The sequence below is a fragment of the Pelobates fuscus genome, chromosome 1 (genome assembly GCF_036172605.1).
Source record: "Pelobates fuscus isolate aPelFus1 chromosome 1, aPelFus1.pri, whole genome shotgun sequence".
NCBI classification, from domain to species: Eukaryota; Metazoa; Chordata; class Amphibia; order Anura; family Pelobatidae; genus Pelobates; species Pelobates fuscus.
The window spans coordinates 186,732,083-186,759,965 of NC_086317.1; the positions used below are offsets into that span (position 1 = coordinate 186,732,083).

Below are 27,883 nucleotides of genomic sequence, written 5' to 3' on the forward strand. Positions count from 1 at the left end.
ATCGAAGTTTAATTGAAATATTAAATGTAATCAAATAAAAATTGCTGTATTCCATAAGAAAAGAATACATAGACCCCAAAGACATAACAATCTTATCCATACCAGATCTCTTCCCATCCCCATCAGCATATGTTAAAAATATGTTTATAAATGTTGTATACATGTATGTCAAATTATTTTTTGAAAAAAACGAATAAAGAATATTATGATAAAAAAAAAGAAAAATATACCCTCCAATTCAGACTTTACTCTCTTTAATTGACCCTCAAGTGCTATCTTATATATATATTATTTGTATTTCTGGAGCTAAAAAACAGCTTCAGATCACTGCGTCTGGACGGTACAAAGACACCTCTTCATACAACACCAGGACCATCTACATATCACCAGACTGGGTTTGTACCGTCCAGACGCAGTGATCTGAAGCTGATTTTTAGCTCCAGAAAAGTGTGTCATTTTTTTGATTTGCCATATTAATACCCTAAACACTATACCATATTTAGGATTTTGTTCTCTCATTTTTTTATACTGCCCCATTGGATTTTGGATTATCTTATTAAGAAATATATTACTACTACATATAGTCAAATATACAAACCCAAGCGATTGTGGTGAGGCCAAAAAATATACAACTCCCCACAGTGCAAATACCCCAAAATTACTGTTATGAATCTCCTGCATATATCAGTTGGAATTTTAGAGGTCCTTCTTTGGCATAGAAACCCAAGTTCCCTGCTTCACATGCAAATGCGCATCCTGTTTCAGACTTCATACTGCATTTCTGCAGATACTCTTGGCAATGGATGTAGTTTTGACATCATGGGTCATGCTGAACTCTGGGCTAGTTTTGCAGGCATAATTTCCTGAGTTACGATGACCAAAAAGGACCCCTCAAAGTCCACCTTCAAATATGCAGCTGTTGCTTGAAATCACATAACCCTCATCCTTATGGAAAATTAAGCTAAGCTAATTTTCTTCTTTCATTTCTTTCTTGTTGGGCTATTCTTGTCTGGCTAACACGTGACATCAATCTGCACTTCTTGCTGCATCCTATTGTGTGTCTTCTATGGTAAGTACTAATTCATTTATAATGGAAAATGTCTGCTGTAGGTTCTCTAACATAATTCTGATGCTTAATTTTGTGGTATTCAAATAAATATGTATTTAATATAGTTTGATATAATTACAAGAAAGTCTAGAATAATGACAGACAGCCTTCCACAGGAACAGATGTCATAGATTATAAATTCTAGATCATGAAGTACAAGGATTGGCATTAGAAATCTGAATCTTGCAACCAAGTGACTAATACTGAGAATTAAGATTGGCATTTGGTTTTAAATGTTTATTCAGATGACATTTAATGAATTTAATATGTTTGGAGATATAATAACATTTGACCAAGCTAGTTAGTTGTGAATCAACTTTTGAAATGTCCCAATTGCCATGGTAAAGAAAAAATCAAATAACTTTTCTTGCCTTATTTTCAATCCTAGTCTCTCTCTTTTCGAAGATATTAGCATGTTTGGTGTATACGTTTGTCACAAAGCTCTATGACAATACAACTCACAGTATGTTCAGCGTTCATGTATTTTTGAAATAACGTGCAATAAAACTTACAGAATTATGCCATTTAAGCTGCACTAGTTATATTTACACATATTTTGCATAAATAAAATATTTTGATCTTGTTCAGAGTTTGTTATGGTGTTACTTATGTTCTAAATAATTGAATCATTTGAAACCCCTCAATTCACAGTTCAATGGAATTAAATGTCTCCCTCTTGCCATTTGAAATTAAAAAGTCAAACTATTTTAATAAAAACTCTATCTGTGACTTCATATGGCAAATGGTAACAGCTTTTGTTTACAAGGAAAGCTTAAGTATGGCTAAATATTTTTTGTGAGAGTTAAGCTATACTGATACCGGAGAAACTGACGGAAGCCAAGCACAGAGAGATGGACACAGGTTTCTTCAGGAAGGAAGAGATTCTTTATTCGATTCACCGACCGGGACTCAGAGGGACTAATGTCACCAAAATACAACAAGATCTGAGCCCCGAACAATAGTGTAGGCTCCTTATATAGGCATGTAACTCCTCCCATAATAAGCTCCACCCACACATACTCTTACCCAATCAATCGAACAAGAACTAACTTCCTGTTTGACCACATGGCTTGCCCAGCACAATGGAGGAGGGGAATACTATATCCTGTATCCTTGCACATGCTCCGTACACTACTGATTGTATCTTTGCCACGTGCAATCTTTGCCACGTGTCCTGACTTCCCCTCCTCCTCCCTCAGTGGTCCTTACCTCCCCACCTCCGTGTTCCTTCACTCCCCCCCCCCAGTGGTCCTGACTCACCCCTCCCCTAGTGGTCCTTACCCTCCCCTTCCCTAGTGGTCCTTACTTCCCCCTCCCCTCCCATAGTGGTCCTTATCCCACCCCCTCCCTCTCATAGTGGTCCTTATCCCCCTTCTCCCTCCCATAGTGTTCCTTATCCCCCCCCATCCCTCCCATAGTGGTCCATATACCCCCCTCCCTCCCATAATGGTCCTTATACCCCCCCTCCCTCCCATAGTGGTCCTTATCCCACCCCCTCCCATAGTGGTCCTTATACCCCCCCCTCCCTCCCATAGTGGTCCTTATACCCCCCTCCCTCCCATAGTGGTCCTTATCCCACCCCCTCCCTCCCATAGTGGTCCTTATCCCACCCCCTCCCTCTCATAGTGGTCCTTATCCCCCTTCTCCCTCCCATAGTGTTCCTTATCCCCCCCCATCCCTCCCATAGTGGTCCATATACCCCCCCTCCCTCCCATAATGGTCCTTATCCCACCCCCTCCCATAGTGGTCCTTATACCCCCCCTCCCTCCCATAGTGGTCCTTATACCCCCCCCCCTCCCATAGTGGTCCTTATACCCCCCTCCCTCCAATAGTGGCCCTTATCCCCCCCCCCTCCCTCCCATAGTGGTCCTTATCCCCCCCTCCCTCCCATAGTGGTCCTTATACCCCTTTTTTTTATTATTAATTTTTTTTTAATTATTTTATTTATATTTTTTTTTTCGTCCCCCCTCCCTGCTTGATATATGGCAGGGAGGGGGGCTCTCCTTCCCTGGTGGTCCAGTGGCAGTTCAGTGGGGGGAGAGGGGGGCTGGCAGAGCTGTACTTACCTTTCCTGCAGCTCCTGTCAGCTCTCTCCTCCTCTGCGCCGTCCGTTCTGCTCTTCTGTCAGCTCCCAGTGTAAATCTCGCGAGAGCCACGGCTCTCGCGAGACTTACACTGGGAGCTGACCGAGGTGCTGAACGGACGGCGCGGAGGAGGAGAGAGCTGACAGGAGCTGCAGGAAAGGTAAGTACAGCTCTGCCAGCCCCCCTCTCCCCCCAGTCTGTATTATGGCAATGCAAATTGCCATAATACAGACTATGACTCGAGTATAAGCCGAGTTGGGGTTTTTCAGCCCAAAAAATGGGCTGAAAAACTCGGCTTATACTCGAGTATATACGGTATATATAAAAATTCCAGAGCCAGGCACTCCTCCTTGAAAAAAGGCTTTCAAATATATATATGAGCCTAGGTGCAATCCCGGGTTATATATATAGAAAAACAATAAAGGGAGCACACTAGGTCTTAGTAATAGTGCAAAATTATTTACTGCATATGTGTATATATACGTATATATATATATATATATATATATATATATATATATATATATATATCTATATATATTTTTTTTTTACCTATTTTTATTTATATATAGGTATATATATAGTGATATATACGTAAATATTTATGTATATATATATATATATATATTATTTCGTTCTACGTGTATTTTGATATAAATATATATATATATATATATATTAATATCCCAATACAGTTAGAACGAAATAAAACACATCTATATATTTTTTAATATTTTATTTTTTATTTTATTTTTTATTTTTACGTATTTACATATTTTTTATATTATATATAAATATATATAACAATAACAATAATTATATATATAACAATAACAATAATTATATATATATATATTTAAATCAGTATCAGTCTACGTGTAATTTGATATATATATATATGATCTAAGTATATATTATTTTTTTTTTACACTTATTTTAATTTTACACTTATTTTAATTTTATTTCCAGCCAGCAGGGGGACCAACTGTCATTACAGTTAGTCCCCCTGCTGGCAATGCACCAGGCAGCTATCCCGGCCATGTGATTGTGAGGTCCTCGCAAGGACCTCACTCTCACATGAGACCGGGAAGGACCGGAGGAGATAGATCTGCCGCGGGGGGGCTCCCTGGGAGTCCCCCTAACCGCGATCGCCGGCGTGGGATCGCCGGCGACCGGGTAAGTTACAAAACCGGAGGGCGTACTATTACGTCCTGCGGCGTTTAGAGACGCTTTTAAAAGGACGTAATAGTACGCCCTCCGGTCTTAAGGGGTTAATACACAGATTTTGTAGAGCTGAACTCTCACAAAAAATATTTAGCCATACTTAAGCTTTCCTTGTAAACAAAAGCTGTTATCATTTGCCATTTGAAGTCCCAGATAGAGTTCTAAAGAGTTTAATTCTAAAAAAAATATGTTTCCATTTGCCATTACCGATATCAGATCAAATAACCTATACTCCACTACAGAGGTTTAATCCTGTACACTATTGAAACATCAATATTTAGTACCTGCAGCCTTTAACATCGCACTTAGCCACACTGGGTTGAGCATATTTTTAACAGGATGTACCGTATATACTCGAGTATAAGCCGAGTTTTTCAGCACATTTTTTGTGCTGAAAAACCCCAACTAGGCTTATACTCGAGTCACTGTCTGTATTATGGCAATTTACATTGCCATAATACAGACTGGGGGGCTGTGGGGGCTGGCAGGAAGCACTTACCTCTCCTGCAGCTCCTGTCAGCTCCCTCCTCCTCCGCGCCGGTCCGTTCAGCACCTCTGTCAGCTCCCAGTGTAAGTCTCACGAGAGCCGCGGGGTCATAGTGCGGCTCTCGCGAGACTTACAGTGTGAGCTGACAGAAGAGCTGCACGGACCGACGCGGAGGAGAATGGAGCTGACAGGAGCTGCAGGAGAGGTAATTGCTCTCTGCCAGCCCCCCTCCCCCCCACACTGAACTGCCTATGCCACTGGACCACCAGGGAAGGAGATCCCCCCCCCCCCTGCCATGTATCAAGCAGGGAGGGGGGGGGGGGCGAAAAAAAATAATAATAAAATAAAATATTAAAAATGATAATAAAATAATATTAAAATAATAATAATAATAAAAAAAATAATATAACAGAAAAAATATAACAATTATAATAATTAAAAAAATAATAATAAAAATGCACACACCCCCACCAAGGCTCTGCATCACACATACACTCTGCACACACACACACACTGCACACACATACTGCACACACACACTGCACTCATACACACACACTGCACTCATACACACACACTGCATTCATTATATACACACACTGTAAATAAATATTCAATTAATATAATTTTTTTAGGATCTAATTTTATTTAGAAATTTACCAGTAGCTGCTGCATTTCCCACCCTAGTCTTATACTCGAGTCAATAAGTTTTCCCAGTTTTTTGAGGTAAAATTAGGGGCCTCGGCTTATATTCGGGTCGGCTTATACTCGAGTATATACGGTAGTACTTTGTCTTCAGACTACCAGGCTAGAAATATTTGGGGCATTTTTGTGTTGCCTCAGGGAGAAAATATTCTGATAAAACATTTACTGGGAGGTTTGTCATGCAGTGCTACCCATGAAGACATAATGACATAGGATTCTAAACAATTCAATAAACAATAGGAGTATTTAAAACCTGCATACATTTTATGCTTCCTTCAACTCCATAATAACTTGTACTGTTTGACTATCAAAAATCAAACCCTCCTACTACTGCAGGAGAAAGAAAAATTAAATATATGACCCTGCACTAGACTTGTGCTTGGCAGAAAAATGTGGTTAAGCAAAATAATTTAGTAATTGTGATGTAATTTGAGAAATCTTTAATATAACACATCCCAACACGCAAAAGCTTATTTCAGGGAGTGGCTTAACCAGCAACTGCACCACCCACGCGCACACCCCACACTCTCAGACACACCCACATGCATGCATGCTCCAAAATGTACACATACACACAGCCACCAAACATATATGAACAAGGACATTATATTTTATTATGACAGAGCACAACTATTTACATATTAAAACTATGTACACACACTATTAACAAACGGACACATGCATGCACCTTGACACACAGACACACAGTTACACACACTTGCACATACACACACATACACAGGTACACACACTGGCACACTCAGATACACCCACTGGCACATAGATACATACACTGGCACTTACACACACACTCAGATACACACTGACATACAGATAAACACACACTCGTTAATACACACATTTAGATACACACTGGCACATACACGCTCACTCAGATACACACTGACACACAGATACACACACTTGCTCATATACACACACACTCAGATACACACACATTAAAAAGCCTTCATGGACAGGCTATAGACACCAGAACTAGGCATGTGCATGGGGAATATTTTCGGTTCGGATTAGCATTCCGAAATTCGGCACTTCAACACTTCAGAACTTTGGCAACTTCGGCACTTCAGCACTTTGGAACTTGGGCACTTCAGCACTTGGGAACTTGGGAACTTCGACACTTTGGAAATTCGGCAACTTCGACACCTCAGAACTTCGGAATTTTGGAACTTTGGCATTTCAGGATTTCGGCACTTTGTGACTTCTCTTGCAGCCGCTTAGTAGATAACTCCCTAATACCATGGGAATTAGGGAGTTATCTACCAAAAGGCTGAAAGACCTACATTGGTCTTTCAGCCAAATTTACTAATACTTAGTAAAAATTACTTAGTATTAGTAAATTTTGCCCTTACTCGCTATACCGTAAGGGCATGTCTAGTAAACAGTTAAACCTGCAACACCTATTGCCCCCCCGGCTCTCACCCCTGAGCGGCGGGTGGGGGCCCTAACGTAAAATGATGGGGGGGCTATTGTCCTCCCCCCGGCCCCCACCCCTGAGCAGTGGGTAGGGGCCCTAAATACTAATAAGGGGGGGACCTAATGTCCTCCCCCCTGACCTCTACCCCTGAGTGGCGGGTGGGGGCCCTAAATACTAATAAGGAGGGGCCTAATGTCCTCCCCCTGGCCCCCACCCCTGAGCGGCTGGTGGGGGCCCTAAATACTAATAAGGGGAGGGACCTAACGTCCTCCCCCCTGGCCCCCACCGCTGAACGGTGGGTGGGGGCTCTAAATACTAATAAGGGGGGCCTAATGTCCTCCCCCCTGGCCCCCACCCCTGAGCGGCGGGTGGGGGCCCTAAATACTAATAAGGGGAGGGACCTAATGTCCTCCCCCCTGGCCCCCACCGCTGAGCGGCGGGCGGGGGCTCTAAATACTAATAAGGGGGGCATAATGCCCTCCCCCCTGGCCCCCATCGCTGAGCGGCGGGTGGGGACTCTAAATACTAATAAGGGGGCCGGTGAGGGCCCTAAATTGGAATAAGGGGGGGACCTAATGTCCTCGAGACTTCAGCACTTTGGCAATTCGACACTTTGGAAATTCGGTAATTTCAGAATTTCGAGACTTCAACCATTCACCGATACCGCGAGTAAGGGCATGTCTAGTAAACAGTTAAAAAAAAAAAGGGTCCACCTTTCCGAGCCTCCACCTGCGACACCTATTGCCCCCTCCTGGCCCCCACCCATGAGCGGCGGGTGGGGGCCCTAAAGTAAAATGATGGGGGGGCCTGTTGTCCTCCCCCAGGCCCCCTCCCCTGAGCGTGGGTAGGGGCCCTAAATACTAATAAGGGGGGGACCTAATGTCCTCCCCCCTGGCCCCCACACCTGAGCAGCGGGTGGGGCCCTACAGTAAAATAAGGGGGGAAACCTAATGTCCTCCCCCTGACCTCCACCCCTGAGCGGCGGGTGGGGGCCCTAAATACTAATAAGGAGGGGCCTAATGTCCTACCCCTGGCTCCCACCCCTGAGCGGCTGGTGGGGGCCCTAAATACTAATAAGGGGAGGGACATAACGTCCTCCCCCCTGGCCCCACCGTGAGCGGCAGGTGGGGGCTCTAAATACTAATAAGGGGGGCCTAATGTCCTTCCCCTGGCCCCCATCCCTGAGCGGTGGGTGGGGGCCCTAAATACTAATAAGGGGAGGGACCTAATGTCCTCCCCCTGGCCCCCACCGCTGAGCGGCGAGTGGGGGCCCTAAATACTAATAAGGGGAGGGACCTAATGTCCTCCCCCCTGGCCCCCACCGCTGAGCGGTGGGTGGGAGCTCTAAATACTAGTAAGGGGGGCCTAATGTCCTCCCCCTTGGCCCCCACCGCTGAGCGGCGGGTGGGGGTTCTAAATACTAATAAGGGGGGCTGGTGGGGGCCCTAAATTGGAATAAGGGGGGACTTAATGTCCTCGATACTTCAGCACTTCGGCAATTCGACACTTTGGAAATTCGGTAATTTCGGAATTTCGGTACTTCAACCATTCAGTAATTCCGCAATTCATCTATTCGGACACCCGGAAGTACCAGAATGTCCGAATTTTCCCGAAATTCATCCGAATTCACATTCGGACCGAAACTAATTGCACATGTCTAACCAGAACCACTACATCAAGATGTAGATGGTTCTGGTGACTATAGTACCCCTTTAATGTGAGGTAAATTAATAATTAGTGCCACTAATAATATACTGGATTTTTCCCCACAGGCCACTCTGTTTTTCTCCCTCACAAGTGACTCTGTGTGTCTCTCTCCTGAGCCCCTCTGTGTGTATCTGCCTCCCCTACCAATCATTCTGTGTTTCTCTTTTACCTCTTCCTCAACCTCTCTGTGTGTCTTACACTGCTCCCGTCCCTTAATGATCTCTTCCAATTCTCCCATCCCTTAGTGTTCTCAACTCCACTTCTCCCCCTGTCCTTTAGAGGTCTCCCATTCTGTCTCTTAGTGTTCCCCCTCCCCTCCTGTGCCTTAGTGTTGTCCCCTTCCCTCCTGTCCCTTAGTGTTGTCCCCTTCCCTCCTGTCCCTTAGTGTTGTCCCCTTCCCTCCTGTCCCTTAGTGCTCTCCCATCCCCTCCTGACCCTTTGTGCTCTCCCATCCCCTCCTGTACCTTAGAACTCTTCCCTCCCCTCCTGTCCCTTAGTGTTCTCCCCTTCCCTCCTGTCCCTTAGTGTTCTCCCCTTCCCTCCTGTCCCTTAGTGTTGTCCCCTTCCCTCCTGTCCCTTAGTGTTGTCCCCTTCCCTCCTGTCCCTTAGTGTTGTCCCCTTCCCTCCCGTCCCTTTGTGCACTCCCATCCCCTCCTGTCCCTTGGTGCTCTACCACCCCCTCCTGTCCCTTAGTGCTCTCCTATCTCTTAGTGATCGCCCCTGCCCCTCAGTCCCTTAGTGCTCTTCCCTGCTCCCCTTTCCCTTAGTGCTTTTCACTTTCCCCCTGTCCTTAGTGCTCTCCTCTCCCTTGCCCCCTTCCCATAGTGCTCTCCCTCCCCATCCTTTAGAGTTCTCCCCCTCCCCCATCTTTCCCTTAGTGGTCTCCCCCCACCCAGATGTTTGACCCCCAGTCCTTAGAGCCCCCCTTCCCATAGTGCTCTCCCCCTCCCTGTCCCTTAGAGTTCTCTGCCCTCCCCCATCTTTCCCTTAGTGGTCTCTCCCCTTCCCCATCTTTACCTTAGTAGATCGGTCATGGACCAAGGGCCCGTTGCAGTTAGGGGCCTGGTCGGCAGCACAACCATGCTCTGGCTGGGGAGATCAGATCAGAGATCTCCCCAGCCAGAAAAAAAATCCATAATTTTACATATTCCAGAGATAGGTTGTCACACTCTGTTTCCTCCCTCTGCCTCCCCTCCACCCCCACCTTCTGAGTGAGACCTGACAGTGATCATACTGTGCTTGCCAGGTCTCCTTCATGTCATGGCTGTGCGGAGCTCCGTGTGAGGGGAAGAGGCAGGGCACGGGAGATGGGAAGTTACTTAATAACCTGCCCTGCCCTCACCTCTCCTGCAAAATTTGCTGAAACCTGGCAGACAGCAGGTATGTTAAAAAATTTTAAGCTACTATCCCCACTTTACCTATTCCAGACCTAATGCCACCTTCACCCATACCAGCCCTTTATGCCCCTTCTACCTATCCCAGCCTCTATGCCCCATTACCTATCGCAGTCTCTATGCTGCTTAACCCATCCCAGCCCTTATGCCCCCCTTCAACTACCCCAGACTCTGTGCCCCCTTTATCCATCCAAGACACTATTCCCCCTTTACCCATCTCAACCCCTATGCTCCCTTCACCCATCTTAGCCCCTATGCCCCCCTTCACCCATTCCAGCCCATATGCCACCATTACCTATCCCAGACGAAATGTCCCTTTCACCCATGCCAGCCCCTATGCCCCCTTCACCCATCCAAGTCCCTGGGCACCCCTTCATAATCCCAGACCCTATCCCCCCCTTTAACCACCCAGCCTCCCACACACACATCTGCCCCTTCACCAATCCCAGCACTATGCCCCCTTCACCCATCCTAGACTCTGTGCCCCACTTCACCCATCCCAGCGCCTATGCCCTCATTTACCCATCCCAGCTACTATTCTCCCCCTTTACCCATTAATGACACTATTCCCCCCTTTACCCATCCCAGCCACTATGCCCCTCTTTACCCATACCTCCCCCTGGATTTTTCAACATGCCCCTCCCCACAGGCGATTTTCCCTTGGACTGTGACAGCTCAGTCCAATGGAAATAAGGAGTGAGATGCTGGGGGCTGGAGGGAGGTGCTGGGGGCCGCATTTAGTTTGCCAGGGGGCCAGAGGGAGCACTGTGAAGCTCCTTTCTGAATCCCCAGTAATTTGGTGCCTCTGTGCTCCAACCCTTTATTCAGTCCCTGCCTCCCACACACACATCTGCCCACAAGCTCTGCCCATGCGCCAGAAGGAAGAGGACAGACTTTGCCTCCCAGTTTCCCACAGCCTTCCGTGACAGGCTTCAGACCATGACAGTGATTGTGTGTGTGTGTGTGTGTCTGATAGTGAGTGAGCTTGTGTGTGTGTGTCTGATAGTGAGTGAGCTTGTGTGTGTGTGTGCCTGATAGTGAGTGAGCTTGTGTGTATGTGTGTGTGTGTGCCTGATAGTGAGTGAGCTTGTGTGTGTGCATCTGATAGTAAGTGAGCTTATGTGTGTGTCAGTGAGTTTGTAATGAGCATGTGTGTGTGTTTTAGTTTGTAGTGAGCATGTGTGTTTGTCAGTGAGCTTATGTGTAAGTGAGCTTGTATGTGTCAGCTAGCTTTTCTGTAGTGAGCATATGTGTTTCAGTGAGCATGTCCGTAGTGAGCTTGTGTGTGCCAGTGAGCTGTTCTGTAGTGAGCATTTGTGTGTGTCAATGAGCTTGTCTGTAGTGAGCATGTGTGTGTGTGTCAGTGAGCTTGTCTGTTGTGAGTTTGTGTGTATGTCAGTGAGTTTGTCTATCATGAGCATGTGTGTGTCAGTGAGGATGTCTGAAGGAAGCATGTGTGTTAGTGAGCTTGTCTGTAGTGAGCATGTCCATATGTGTCAATTAGCTTGTGTGTGTGTCAATGAGCTTGACTGTAGAGAGATTGTGTGTGTCGGTGAGTTTGAGTTTGTCTGTAATGAGTGTGTGTAAGTGAGCTTTTCTGCAATGAGCATGTGTGTGTGTGTCAGCTAGTTTTGCTGTGTCTGCATGTGAGTATGCTTACTGTATAATTATTTTTCTACACTGACAGAACCAATATTTTAAATTAGAAAAAATAAATCTACCAAATATATATGTATGTATGTGTGTGTGTATATATATATATATATATATATCTCCATATTTTGCGGATGCCCATGACTATAGCCTCTATCCCACACACATACAAAGCCGCTATGCACACATACACTGCAACACAACCTGCCCTCTCCACTCACATACAACACTGCAAACAGCTCCATACACACACACACACACTCAACAGGAAGCTCACTGTATGCACACAATCCCACAAGCAGCATTCCCACACATTCAATACCACATGCAGCCTCCATACACACACATCACAATAGGCATCCCCAGCATGGCAATACTGCACACATACATACAATTGCTTATATAGCACCAACATATTCTGCAGCACAGTACAATAGGTAAAACAAGACAAACAATTAATTCTAACTCAACACGTTGACATACAGCAACACACCATCACAAGCAGCATCCCACACACGCAACCTTGATTGAACATGTGGGGGACGTTGCTTATGATGTCACCAGCAAACACAGAGGAAGCATGTAATTAAATTTGCTTTATTTCTTTATTTTAATAAGGGGTGTAAGGCATGCCAGTAAGGTTTACTCTATTCAAAAACAATGTTTTATTAAAACACTGTTTTTGGTTGAATTAACCACTTAAAGTATGTGACGAGACCAATCTCGCCACTGTGCATTGGAGGAGCCTGGTTGCCCGCCTGCTGCCTTTAGACTATGGCCCCATGTGGAAACGCTTGATTTTTCCCCTGCAAAGACACGAAAGCCGTGTCATTCGGTGCTTGCCCTGTTTAAGCGGTGATACCTCAGATAGCTATGCCATGGAGCCCATTCGTATAATGAAAGACTATAGGAAAGACTTTAGCTCCATGGCAAATGAACTGTATGTATGTGATCTGAGAGCCATTCAGTAATAATGTGCGCTCAGATCTGAGCTATCTGGGGATATGTTGAATGTACCTGTTTTATGCAATGGCTGCACAGTTATATATTTTTATGTATTTTATTGTCTTTTGCTGCCATGTGTTCAATGGAGTTTTGCCTCTGTCCTTGGAGATAATTGGATTACTTCCCAATTATCTCCAGGATAGAAGACTCTGTGGAACTGGTTTTGGGCAGATAGGCCATGCTTCATTTGGTCACAAAGGACTACGATCTATCTTTTGAACCACTGGACCAATTTGTATGATGTATGTTTGTATTTGCAGAATGCTGATTCTGAAAATGTAAGTTTTATGTGAATGTGATGCATACTTTTAAAGTTATGAATAATGTGGAAAAACTGTATTTCTCTGCTTGTGATAATTACATTACCCATTGTGTAAGGTAATTGTATCACAGGCAGAGGGGAGGATTTTTTGTGGGAGTGTCTGAGTGTATTGTACGTGTTTATTGGTTGTTTTCCAAAACCCTGTGGGTGGTACTAATGTGTATATAAGAACAATAAACCCACAGCTCTGTCTGTTCACTGCTTGACCCTCAACATGGAGCTTTGTCTCGTTCTTGGGGGGATTTACTGTATGCTGTTAGAGACTGATTGCCAGGAGTGTAAGCCTTTTCTTGTGCTTTTCTTGTTCAGCTGCTAGCAGCTATTCGTGAGGTTCCAGTTCGGGAGTTTGGAGTGCTACTTGGTATCCAGTTTGGTGTATTGGTGTCTACAGTAGCTGTACCTGTGTCTCTGGAAGGGAAGATCTACTAAACGGCTGTTAACCCCTTTTATGCCTGGGGGTGCCGTTACAAAGTATATCAGGCCCTGTTTGTGGGGCCCTGCAGGAGTGGGAGTCATGACTCTGACAGCCATGATCGGTGCTGGGTAGCATACACATAATATCTGTGTGAGAGCTGCACAAAGACCTTGCACCAGGAGGGGGGCCCTTGATCTCCTATCGACCGAGGGCCCTGTGAGTTGTCAGTCTGCCCTGATTGTATAATAATCTGATATGCAGCCACCCTTAACTTGCCTTGTGTCTTAGCTGAGGCTGACGGGTGTGAGCATGTAGCTGCTCACTCCAGCCTCTCCTCTGCCTCCATGCTGCTAGTTTGCTCCAGCCTCCTCCTCACTCCTGTGTGTCTGTGTGTTTAGCTGGGAGGAAGTAACATGCTGTCTATTACTTCCTCCCAGGTGGCAGATACTGCAGGGGCCGGTCGGGCTTTTAAAGAGCCGCAGCACCCGACTGGGTCCCTGTTCATCATAATATTCATCGGGTGGATAATATTAATATATGCGAAATGCCCTTAATTTATTTATTATTTATTATTTTTTTTCCATATATAGTCTTTATTTTGCCAACAACATGAACAAACATACATTGCAGACAAGGATGATTATATCACGTTTACATGTCAGTTTGATATCGGCAATGTTGTCATTCCTACAATGCATTTTATACAACAAGAACAATGGATACCTGCTCGTTACATACAAAGATTGGTTAACTATTTGCTCTTGAACCAGTGCAGCCTCATCTTTAGGCCCGGACTTTATGCATTTGGAGTTTTGTTGACAGGATTTGGGGGGAACAGGAACATGTGGAAGGGAAGGGTGAGATGAACTTGGAGTGGGGACTGAAAGTCCCTAGCCTTGCTACCCTGTGCCTACACGGTCTAGTTATCGTTCTCATAAGCTTTCTTACTTTTTCTTTAGGTGCTATGTCATCAGTTTGCCGGGTCCAGTTCGTGGCTGGTAGTACCCGAATCATGGGGCACTCTCTTAGTCATGAGAGATCATGGTTTGAGATTCCAGCTTGCCCAGTCTTTTTCGTATTTATTTCCCTGATCCCAGATCCTACTGGCCATGCGTTCATAGGAGCTTATAGCATTCATTCTCTCTGTGATTGCTACTAGGGTGGGTACCACTTTACTCTTCCAGTTTTGGGCTATTAGAATTTTTGCCACCGTAAGTATTGTTATTGTACTTTCTTATGGGGGTGTAGTGAAAGCCCGGGTATTTTGTGTAATAGGTAATGTTCTGGTTTCTGCTGAATCTGGAGGCCGGTAGTATCTACAATAAGGCCTTGTAACTGTTTCCAGAACGTTCCTAAAGCCTGGCAGTCCCAGAACATGTGTAGCATGGTGCCCGCTTCCCCCTCACAGCGCCAGCAGAGCCCAGAGGAACCCTTATAGATATGTGCCAGTCTGTGTGGTACTAAGTACCATCTCATGGCAATTTTGCAGTATGCCTCCCACAGCGAGAGGCTCTTGGAAGCTTTTTTCGTGTTTGTCAGTGCCTCATACCATTGTTCCAATGGCAGTTGGTAGCCTATCTCTCCCTCCCATTGCATCATATAGGATCTTTTTTCACCTGTTTGACCCTCTAGGAGGGCGTTGTAGCACATGGATAGGGGTTTCCCTATTTTAGTGGAGAGGACCTGAGTGGGAATCAGTGGCAGATCTTTGGGCATCTCGTTTTTTTTGCCTGTATGGAGTAGCAGGATGTTTTTCATTCTAAGGTACATGTCCCTTTGGGGTAGGGAAAATTTGTGCTGTAGATCCGGGAATGTTTGGATCACGCCCCCCTCCAGTACGTCTTTTATTTTATTTATGCCCTTGGCCATCCAGCTCGCTGTGGGTAGATCTGGGGAGAAAATGGTCATGGTTTCTAGCGGCGCTTCCCTGAAGAGCAAGTGCGGGTCCACAATCAGGTGGCTCCAAGTCCGCCATGAGCTCAACAGGAAGCGAGAACACTTGGACAGGTACGCTCCCTCAGGATCGGTGGGGGCATTGGACCATAACATGCGGGACGTGTTGTGTGGTTGTAGGTGGGCATCTTCCAGTGTGAGCCACAGAGGCCTGTGAGAGGTTTCCTTGAGTCTCAGGATGTGTACACCTTGTGCTAGAGATGTGGCCCTATAGTATGCTTTAATATCCGGAAGGCCCAGGCCCCCTTTGGTAAAGGGGAAGCCTAGGGTGCGCTGGGCTATTCTTGGGGGCTTTCGCTTCCAGACGTGAGCGTTAATAACCAATTGCATTCGTTTGAGCAATTTGGTGGGGAGTGGTATTGGGATGGTGCGAAAGAGTTATAAAATATGAGGCAGAGCCATCATTTTGATTGTATTAACTCGGCCCAGCCAGGAGATCTCTAGATTCTCCCATTTTTCCAGGGTTGCCCGCATTTTGTGTATGACCGGATAGTGGTTTTCTTTAGGTATGGTTTGATGGGATTTTGTTTTACGCCAGTCAAAGGTGAAATCGGAGGATAGTTGCGTTTGCGTTTGGTGTGGAAGGTTAATCGTCAATGCCTGCGTTTTGGCGGTGTTGTTCTTATAGAAGGAAACCTCCCCGTACTCACTGAGTAGTGCTAACAGTGCTGGGATGGAATTAATGGGATCCGTTATGAACATGAGTATGTCGTCGGCAAACAAAGCCAGCTTCTGTGTCCCACCTGGGGTTGACAGGCCCTGGATTAGTGTGCTATCTTTTATGAGTCTGTTTAGTGGTTCAAGGCATAGAATAAAGATAAGTGGGGATAGCGGGCAGCCCTGGCGTGTGCCATTACGTATGGGGAAGGGCTCTGACAAGAAGCCAGTGCTAAAGACCCTTGCGGACGGACATTGGTAGAGGGCCAGGATACTTGTTAGAAAGGCTTGAGGAAGCCCCATTTTGGCTAGTGTTTGTGTCATAAATCCCCAGTGTAAGCGGTCGAACGCCTTTTCGGCGTCCAACGCCAGCACCAGGCCCTGTTGAGAGGAGTGGTTTGCCCAGTCAATAAGATTTAGAAAGTGACGGGTATTGTCCCCCACCTGCCTGCCTTGCACAAACCCCGCCTGTTCAGCGGAGATGAGCGTGGGAAAGAGTGTTTTGATCCTTGTAGCCAGCATTTTGGCGTACAGTTTAGTGTCCGAGTTGAGAAGCGATATTGGTCTCAGGTTGGCACAGTGTGTGGGGGGTTTATTGGGTTTTGGCAGAGTGACAATAAAAGCTTCTAGCATTTCTCGGGGCATTATGCCAGTCTGCTTGATTTCGTTGAATAGCTTTAATAGATGGGGGGCTAATTGGTCCGTGAATTTAATGTAGTAATAATTTGAGAGGCCATCTGGGCCTGGAGATTTGCGCTTGGGGAGCGATTTAATTGCTGCCTTTAGTTCTTCGTCAGTAAAGGGACTGGTTAGATATGCACAAAGGTCTTGGGATATGCAGGGGAGGGCGACTTTGTGCAAAAAGGAGTCTATTCCTGCCTCAGACGGTTGGGGAGTCCCTGGGTCTGAGTAGAGTTGGTAAAGTGATGCATAGTATTCCGCTAATGAGTTCACTATGTCCTGGGGGTTGTAGAGTTTGTCCCCCTGTTTGGAAACTATGTAGGGGATCTTGGTCTGAAGGTACTTTTGTTTCAAGCGGCCAGCTAGAAGCTTGCCAGCTTTGTTTCCCAGCGTGTAGTGAGTTTGTCTCAAATATCTCATATGTTTCTCAGTGGTTTGTAGTTGGAGGTCTCACAGTCTGGTCCTGAGTGCTTGTAAGCGTTTGTGAGTTTGTTTGGTTGGGTTTGATTTATGGTCAGCCTCAGTGTCAACTATGGTTTGAGTGAGTTCTGTGTGCTCCGTACGCGCCGCTCTCTTGGTATTCGCTCCCAGCCTTATAAATTCCCCCCTCATAACTACTTTGTGGGCTACCCATTGTGTAGCGATGGTGGTTTTGCAGTGTGCGTGATTTGCAAAGTATGCATCCAGTGTAGCGCGTATGTGCTCGAGATGGTGAGGGGCCTCCAGGAGGGTCTCGTTGAGACGCCAGGCTCCCCTCCCTCTCGCCGGGTGTGGTATTTTCATTGTTATCGTCAGGGGGGCATGGTCGGACCATGTGATGGGGCCTATGTGCATGTCAATGGCATGTGGTAGAGTGCTTTTGTCGAATAGGCATAGGTCTATTCTGGAGTATGTCATGTGGACTGGAGAATAAAATGTGTAGTCTCTCGCGCTCGGAAAGAGATTGCGCCATACATCGTAGTAGTTCGAGGAGTGTAGTAGAGTCGCTAGGTGTTGGCCCATAGCCAATGACGGCTGTTTAGGTGGTCGGTTTTGGGTCCTCTGCGTGTCTACGTGTGGGTCAGGGGTGCAGTTAAAGTCTCCGCATATTATGGTGTGCCCCGATTGGTATTGACCTAATTTGCGGAACGCCTTGGTGAGGAAGTCTTTCTGTGTGTCGTTTGGAGCGTACAGGGAGGCATTCGTCACTTGGAGGCCATTTAGGGAGCCCACCAATATGAGCAGCCTGCCATCTTTGCTGATATATTGTTTGGAAGGTGTAAAACCCAGTCCCTGTGGAAATAAAGTGAGACCCCTTTTGATTTTGTGCCTGACATGGCGTGATAGGCCTGGGGGAAGTGTTTGACCTTGAAAATTGGTGGCTTGCGTATGCTAAAGTGAGTCTCTTGTAGACAAACAATAGCCGCCTTGGATTTGGTCATTTCCTGAGCTTCCAGCCTACGTTTGTGTGGGCTATTGAGACCCTTAACGTTCATGGAGAGAATGTTTAACGTGTTATCCATTTGGTGCGGGCAATGGCATGCTAAAGTTTGAGAAGCATATTTGGCGTGGTGGTGTATGGGCATGGGTCCCCTTCAGGGTCCGGCATGCTTTCAGCAGACTGCGAGCAGGCATGCCCGTCATCGCCATCTTGTGTAGGCCGCAAGCGGTCTTTTCTGGCGGGACGGATCTGGTCCGTCAATTTTGTTTGTTTGGCCGGTGCCATCGTAGAGGATGTGTCCACAGGCTTGGCAGTCGCTGGGGGGCTGTGTGTGCTGAGAGTAGTGGGCTGTGAAGTCATCCAAAGCACGGAGCTCTCACTCCATGCGACCGCTCGTGTCGGCAGTTAGCCACGCCCCCCGGCATTTAGCATATTTAAGAGCCTGGAAATCACACAATCTGATTATATATATATATATATATATATATATATATATATATATATAATGTCAGTTTGTTTGTGTGTGATTTCTGGGATATTGCATTAGACTTGAGAGTGTCAAGTCTAATACAATATCCCAGAAATCTCACACACACAAACTGACATACAATATATATATATATATATATATATATATATATATATATATATATATATATATACAAATCTAGATAGCCCCTGCACTCCAACCAAAACAATTAGAAAAAATACCTGCTGCTCTGGTGGCTTAATAATACAAGATACAAAAAATACCGGCAAAAATACCTCAAGGATTGACAGCACATCAAATCTTCATTTATTTCGAAGACAGAGATCGACGTTTCAGCTCCTCACAGGAGCTTTCATCAGGACACAAAATATCATAACACTGAAAACACACTTATATAGGACATACAATTACTTCCAATGGGTACTTACCACCAGGTGCACTGCATTTGTGCTCGCCGCCGAGACCGCCTTCACAGACAACCATACTTCCGGGTTTGCGGTCATGTGACCCCCTAGGACGTGTTCATTAGTCGGACTCTGTACATTGCTGGGGCAACCCCAGTAAACAATATCAGATGGTTGCTTCCAAAAGTACCGGAGCCAGCAAGGAACACATTTCCTCGTAACACAAGATGTTGTCATGGCGAACAGGACGCGTTTCCGGCAGACGTGCCGAAATGCACTGAATCTAAACGGAAAACCAACGAGACATATTCCTGCATACAATAATGTATAAATAATGTGGATAATTGTAGCTGTGAAATGTTGTGAATGGATATAGCAGTGAAATAAAAAGTACTGGTAAACAGTAAACTAAAAATACATATGGATTCTCAGAAACAGCAAACATTGAAACATGTGTGGAAAAATCAAATTAGTGAGTCAAGTATTTAAAGTGATAAGTGAGGGAAGGCCCAAAGGCTGCTGAAATGTGAATAATATATGTATAGAGATAATCGTATTCCTTAGTGATTATACAAAACCTTGAATGTGGGAGTGAGATGCATGTATAATGCTCGGTAATTACGCACCTGGGGTAAGTCCCTTAACTATATACTTGTTACATATAACATAAAAGAAAGGTTAATATGGAATTAAAAGAATAGTCAGCAGTACTGAAACATAAACAAAAAAACTGAACAAGCACAAGAGTAAAGAGTAAAGATGAAGTAAGAAATAGAAATAGAAATAAACATAAAGATAGATAAAATTAAGTGTAAAAATACAAATAAACAATAAAAAAAATATATAAAAATAAAGAAATTAAAATAAAAATAAAAATAAAATGAAATAAAAATAAAACTGAAATTAAAGATAAAAAAATAAGAAATAAAATAATAAAAAATAAAAATAAAAAGGTAGTAATAAAAAAGAAAAACATGTAAATAACGAAATAACGGATGTGGAGGTAAATAATCCTATAACGTACAGATGTTTATATTCATATGGACATTAACCCATGGAAATGAAGGTCAAGGCTCAAATCCTTATAGTAAAGGAACAAATGAGCATTTCTCATTGAGGCCTCGGGGTGCTAGGGTTCCCAACTGGCAAATCCAGTAGGTCTCTCTTTGTAATAAGAGCCTAGCTCTATCACCCCCTCTGGCAGACATTGGAACATGCTCAATAGCAACACATCTGAGTGAGGCTAGTTGGTGATTAAATTCTAAAAAATGTCTGGCCATTGGTTTGTCCGATTTGCCATCACGATAGGCAAGCCGGATACTAGACCTGTGGCCTCTTATTCTCTCACAGAGTGCGGTTTCTGTTTTACCTATATAGTTGAGCCCACAAGGGCAAGTCAATTTATAGATAACAAACTCAGTTCTACAATGAATACGTTGTCTAATCTTGTAGGACTTGCCTGTGAAAGGGTGTGTAAAGGTTTTGGAGGGGATGAGGTGACCACACGTCACACATCCTAAACACCTTACACACCTCACATTGATGTTTTCCTTCTTTACTGGTTTGTAGCAGTGACGTGGGTCCATCTTGACCAGTAAATCTCTCAGGTTTTTATTCCGACGATAACACATCATGGGTTTCTGACAAAATATTTCTGGAAGTGAAGGATCCGATTCCAATGTGTGCCAGTTGTTGCGAATTGTTGCAGCTAAATCACCACTGGCGGTGTTAAATTGCATAGGAAAAAGGCATCTTTTGTCTGTTTTCTTCTGACTAATAGAGGAAGGGTTTAAGAAGCTCGACTTGGCTCGATCCAAAGCTTTATCAAGAATCAACAGTGGATATCCTCTCAGGAGAAACTTATCATGCATCAACTTTATTTGTTGCTCCCGTAGGTGTTCAAGAGAATTATTGCGTAAAACTCGCAAGAATTGTGAATAGGGGGAATACATGGGGGCCATTGCAGCCCCCATTGAAGTGCCAGTTATCTGTAGATACCAGCTATTTTCGAAACGGAATTAATTGCAGCCCCCATTGAAGTACATTGCAGCCCCCATTGAAGTGCCAGCTATCTGTAGATACCAGCTATTTTCGAAACGGAAGTAATTGTTTTGCAATGTGATGTCCAGCAAATCCAAAACAAATTCTATCGGAGGTCCATGATATTGTGGTGACTGGGAAAGGAGACTTTGCATGGCTCATTGTAGAACTGAGTTTGTTATCTATAAATTGACTTGCCCTTGTGGGCTCAACTATATAGGTAAAACAGAAACCGCACTCTGTGAGAGAATAAGAGGCCACAGGTCTAGTATCCGGCTTGCCTATCGTGATGGCAAATCGGACAAACCAGTGGGCAGACATTTTTTAGAATTTAAGCACCAACTAGCCTCACTCAGATGTGTTGCTATTGAGCATGTTCCAATGTCTGCCAGAGGGGGTGATAGAGCTAGGCTCTTATTACAAAGAGAGACCTACTGGATTTGCCAGTTGGGAACCCTAGCACCCCGAGGCCTCAATGAGAAATGCTCATTTGTTCCTTTACTATAAGGATTTGAGCCTTGACCTTCATTTCCATGGGTTAATGTCCATTTGAATATAAACATCTGTACGTTATAGGATTATTTACCTCCACATCCGTTATTTCATTATTTACATGTTTTTCTTTTTTCTTTTTTATTACTACCTTTTTATTTTTATTGTTTATTATTTTTTTTATTTTTTTTTTTATTTTTTTCATTTTCATCTTTATTTTCATCTTTAATTTCAGTTTTATTTTTATTTCGTTTTATTTTTAATTTTATATTTTTTATTTTTTATTTTTTATTGTTTATTTTTATTTTTACACTTAATTTTATCTATCTTTATGTTTATTTCTATTTCTATTTCTTACTTCATCTTTACTCTTTACTCTTGTGCTTGTTCAGTTTTTTTGTTTATGTTTCAGTACTGCTGACTATTCTTTTAATTCCATATTAACCTTTCTTTTATGTTATATGTAACAAGTATATAGCTAAGGGACTTACCCCAGGTGCGTAATTACCGAGCATTATACATGCATCTCACTCCCACATTCAAGGTTTTGTATAATCACTAAGGAATACGATTATCTCTATACATATATTATTCACATTTCAGCAGCCTTTGGGCCTTCCCTCACTTATCACTTTAAATACTTGACTCACTAATTTGATTTTTCCACACATGTTTCAATGTTTGCTGTTTCTGAGAATCCATATGTATTTCTATTTTACTGTTTACCAGTACTTTTTATTTCACTGCTATATCCATTCACAACATTTCACAGCTACAATTATCCACATTATTTATACATTATTGTATGCAGGAATATGTCTCGTTGGTTTTCCGTTTAGATTCAGTGCATTTCAGGACACATCTGCCGGAAACGCGTCCTGATCGCCATGACAACATCTTGTGTTACGAGGAAATTTGTTCCTCGCCGGCTCTGGTACTTTTGGGAGCAACCATCTGATATTGTTTACTGGGGTTGCCACAGCAATGTACAGAGTCCGACTAATGAACACGTCCTAGGGGGTCACTTGACCGCAAACCCGGAAGTATGGTTGTCTGTGAAGGCGGTCCCGGCGGTTCCGGCGGCGAGCGCAAATGCAGTGCACCTGGTGGCAAGTACCCATTAGAAGTAATTGTATGTCCTATATAAGTGTGTTTTCAGTGTTATGATATTTTGTGTCCTGATGAAAGCTCCTGTGAGGAGCTGAAACGTCGATCTCTGTCTTCGAAATAAATGAAGATTTGATGTGCTGTCAATCCTTGAGTGCCGGTATTTTTTGTCTCTTTTATATATAGGAGTGTTATATATAGGAGTGTCTGATATAATTTTAAAGAAAGAGCATTGTATGATAGAAAAAAGACTTTCAGTGTTTTATTTTGTTGTGTCATTTTTTTTAAAGTGGCATTTCTATTTTAAAGATGCAAAGCTAGCAATCTATTAAAAACTGAAAAACCAAAGACCTACACAAATTAGATCCAGTTTATTTAATCCCGGACACACTGTTTAAAAAAAAAAAAAAAAAAAAAAAAAAGAGAATATTTTAGGTTTTCTATTACAAAAATGCATTATTTTGTTGTAGTATATAAATCTATATGATTTCTCACTTCCCATTCAGAAACAGGATGATGATGATGATGACGCAGAAACTGGTTTAACAGAAGGTGAAGACAAAGAGGACGAAGAAAAAGAGGAAGAAAAATTTGGGAAGTTACAATTCTCACTAGACTATGACTTCCAAAATAATCAGGTACCAAACATTCCAATTTAGAGGGCTATGCATCACTTGACATTTTTATTTTTTTATTTTTTTTTAACCAGTAAGCAAACACGTTTAACCCCTTAAGTTCGGACGCAATTGTCTTTCTGAAAGGAACCAAAACAAAACCTAGAATTTGAGCTATATGTCTGTTCAGCCATAATTTACCTCTTTCAAATTAACCCCTTAGTGACCAGACCGTTTTACAATTTACTTACCGTTAAGGACCAGGGGTGTTTTTACATTTCTGCGGTGTTTGTGTTTAGGTGTAATTTTCCTCTTACTCATTTACTGTATCCACACATTATACACCGTTTTTCTCACCATTAAATGATCTTTCTAAAGATACCATTATTTCCAGCATATCCTATAATTTACTATAAACCGCCAAACCCCCCCCCCCAAAAAAAAACACTAAATAGTTTCTAAATTGTGTCCTGAATTTAGAAATACCTAATGTTAACATGTTCTAAGCTTTTTTTGCAAGTTATAGGGCAATAAGTACAAGTAGCACTTTGATATTTCCAAACCAAATCCTGGTAAAACGATTTGAACATAAAATAACTTACAGTAGTGATAGTGCGCAACAACAAAAATCGTAATCACTATGGACCTCTTATAGAGAGTGAAAGTACCCCTGTGTAAATGAAATGAGGTGTATACAGAGTGGAAATATTATTAGTAATTGAAACACAAACAGTGGTTGTGGTTAAACAAAGCACAATTTGTAGGTATACTTGCAAACATGGAAATCACTCTGACACCTATTAAGGAGACAAAAACAGAAAGAGAGCTCCTAGTGTAGCATAGTAATTCACTTATAGATATATAAAAAAGCAAACAGAGGTGCCCTTAAGGTATTACACTCACTTACCTGAGATCCGGATTGCAAGCTTCTTTTCCACGGATCCCACACACTCTAGGGGCTGATCCTCCCTGAGTGCTATAGCAACGAGTCGTGCTTTTACCACTCCAATCTTGTGAGTGTAATACCTTAAGGGCACCTCTGTTTGCTTTAACAAAAACTGCACTTTTACTGGTTATATCATCGTTGTGATAAGTTTTACTTTTTAAAACTCTTATATTTGTGTTTAGCGAAGTCTACCTAGTATAACAATACCCCCATGTAAAGGTTTTATGGTGTTAAGGAAAGTTATGGGGTTAAATATAGGGCTTAACAATTACATTCTCTGGACTGTCTACCACGGTTGTCAGTCAGGTCCCTCAAATTATAATTAATAAAATCAAATAATTATGTAGTTAAAGTGGCACTGTCATGGCCGAATCCCTTTTTTATTTAACCCCCCTCCCGACTCCACTACATCTAACCGACCCCTTAGTCACCCCCAATGCCCCTAAGCCCCCATATTACCTATTTTCTTACTTTATTTTATGCCCCGATCTATATTCAGGGCGCCACCATCTTTGTGTGGGTAGAGGAAGTCCCTGTGGAACACGTCATCTGCCCACACTAGATAGCATTGTGAGATTCCTGCACATGCCCAGTTAAACACTTGGTCATGCGAACGGGAATTTCATCTATTCATTCATTCATCAGAAAGACGAATGAATGACTAGAAATTTCAGAGGAACAAACAAACACTGAATATCAGTGTTCGTTTGTTCGTTCAGTTTATTACAAGGAAGGAGCTACCGCTCCCTCCTTGTAATATGTAAAGATAGAAGCGTCCTAAGCTCCCCCCATGTCCTCCCTCACTCTATGGCAGTTAATATGACCCCCATAATAGCATAAGGGAAGTTATTTGGAACTTTTCCACGCTGTAAAAAAATGACACAGAGCACTCTGATTGGCTTAAACCAACCAATCAGAGTGTTCTTAGCCTAATTGCAGGGCGGGGCAAGGATTTATAAGCCTTACCACGCCCTACGGAGCTCAGTCTGTGCCGTGCCCTCGCCGGGTGAAAATGGATTAATTTTTTTAGCGTTGATTTTTTTTCTTTTTTGTCGTGTTTTTTTTTGGGCGCTCTTGTTTTTTATTTTATTTTAGGTTCAACGGGTATGATGGTTTTTTTATTTGGCCTTTTTTGGGGCTGAAAAATGAAGATTTTAGAAAAAAGAAGACGTCAAATGGTAAGTTTTCTTTTTCTTTACAGGTTAGTTATTTTATTCACTCTTCACTATTTTTAGTGTGAGGGGGGTAGGTAGGGGATAGTTTTTTATTTGGGTGGGGGGTGACTAGGGGCTTGGGGACCCCTAGTCACCTTGGAGGGGGGGGATTTGTCATTTAGGGCCCCCACCTGCTGCTTAGGGTTGGGGGCCTGGGGGGAGGACAGTAGGTCCCCCCACATTCTTATTTAGGGCCCCCACCCGCCGCTCAGGGGTGGGGGAGGACAGAGCCACCCCCCACATTCTTATTCATGGCCCCCACCCGCTGCTCAGGGGTGGGGGCCAGGAGGAGGACAGTAGGTCCCTCCCACATTCTTGTTTAGGGACCGCACCAGCCGCCCATGGGTGTGGGCCAGGGGGGGGGGTAGTAGGTCCCCCCACCCACATTCTTATTTAGGGCCCCCACCCGCCGCGCAGGGATCGGGGCCGAGGGGGAGGAAAGTAGGTTGTCGTCCCCCCCCACATTCTCATATAGGGCCCCCACCCGCAGCTCAGGGGTGGGGTCCAGTGGGGGAGGACAATAGTTCTCCCCCTCATTATCCTTTAGGTACTAGGGTTTTTTTGAACAGTGAGCAGCCAGTGGCTGCTCACTGTTTACTAGACATACCCCTACTCGCGGTATAGCGAGTAGGGGCAGCATTTACTAATACCAAGTAATCTTTACTGTCAGGGTACCTGTTGTCTCTACCTCAGAGGAGGTGAGATACTGAGAATTCTGTCCGCTCAGAGGAACTGACTCGCTCGTTCCTCGCGGTCGTTTCGGCCGTTTACACGCCGGACGCCTCTGATCCGCCTCCTTTTATGACGCGGCTCTAGTAGCCGACGTCATGACGATTTGCCGTTCCGACCTGACAATCAGTCCTGAGCTCGAATCAGGATTCGTCAGGGGTGTGATCATCTATCTGGAACCAGGGTATATAATGAGGTTTTGTGTATTGGTTCATTGCCCTGTCGTGGTTCTAGCTAGTCTAGTCACTCAGCGCTCTTACCTCTGTTTTACTCTTTGGTTCTGACCCGGCTTGTTTATTCTACTCTGCTTACCTCTGTTACCCTTTTGACCCGGCTTGTCTCTCGTTTACCTGCTCTCTCGTTCCCTCGACCTCGGCTTGTCTCTAGACCATTCTTTGCTTACTCCTTACGTTAGTCCGTCCATTCTAAGGTCCGGTATACGTACCTTCTACCTGTTTGTACTCTGCGTGTTGGATCCCTGTCCCGATCCTGACATTACGACAGGGCCATGGATCCTGCAGGTACAAACTCTCAGGTCGGTTCTCCTGACTCTAGATTTGAGGCTATGGATCATAGAATGGACCAGATGGCTCTAGCATTGCAAGCCTTACTATCTCGTTCTAGTAACCAATCAGAAGAGATGCGTACTGCTTCCGTCTCTCCTGTAAGTTCAGGCCTAGAGGTAGCCACAGTAGGTGCTTCATCTCGTATAACTCCTCCTGTACGTTATGGTGGCTCTCCGGATACGTGTCGAGGTTTTTTAAACCAGATAGGTATTCATTTCGAATTACAACCCCGCTCCTACCCTACAGATAGGGTGAAAGTTGGATTTATAATCACACTACTCATTGATAAAGCTTTGAGATGGGCTAACCCTTTGTGGGAGAATGATAATCCGTTAGTCTATAATTATAATGCCTTTGTTACTGCTTTTAGAAGGACTTTTGATCCTCCAGGTAGAAAGGTTAATGCTGCTAGACTACTGTTACGTCTTAGACAACATAACCAAACCCTTGTTGATTATGCCTTAGAGTTCAGATCCCTGGCAGCAGAGGTCAGGTGGAATGAACAGGCTTACATGGACGTATTTCTAAACGGACTATCAGACCAAATTCTAGATGAGGTTGCCACAAGAGAGCTTCCTGAAAATTTGGAGGATTTAATCTCTTTTATTTCACGAATTGATGAAAGGTTAAGACAGAGACAGAACACTCGAGATAGAACCCGTAGACCTTCCTTTAGACTAGCTCCCACATTTCAAAATCCTGAATCTACAACTTTAGCGCTTCCAGAACCTATGCAGGTAGGCAATACTCGTCTCTCAGAAGAGGAGAGACAGTACAGGAGAAGGGAGGGGTTGTGCATGTAAAGTGGAGCAAGAGGTCACCTACGCCTAAATTGTCCTAACCGCCCGGGAAACGCTCGCACCTAAGTTCCTCCAGAGGACAGGCCTTGGGTGTTTCTATCTTGTCCTCTATACATGACTATAAAGATCATAGGCTTCTACTACCTGTTTCTTTAGTTTGGGAGAAGGGAGTACTTAATACTATGGCGTTGATAGACTCCGGAGCTGCTGAAAGCTTCATTGACCGAA

At 44.1% G+C, this 27,883-nt stretch overlaps 1 protein-coding gene across 1 annotated transcript in view; it reads left to right on the forward strand.

The window, feature by feature from the left end:
• Window positions 1-27,883, forward strand: part of SYT2 (synaptotagmin 2) — a 470,295-nt gene that overhangs the window by 232,149 nt on the left and 210,263 nt on the right. The window contains exon 4 of the mRNA XM_063453184.1: window positions 23,299-23,424. Within this exon, the coding sequence (XP_063309254.1) occupies window positions 23,299-23,424 (126 nt within the window). The remainder of the gene's footprint in view (window positions 1-23,298; window positions 23,425-27,883) is intronic.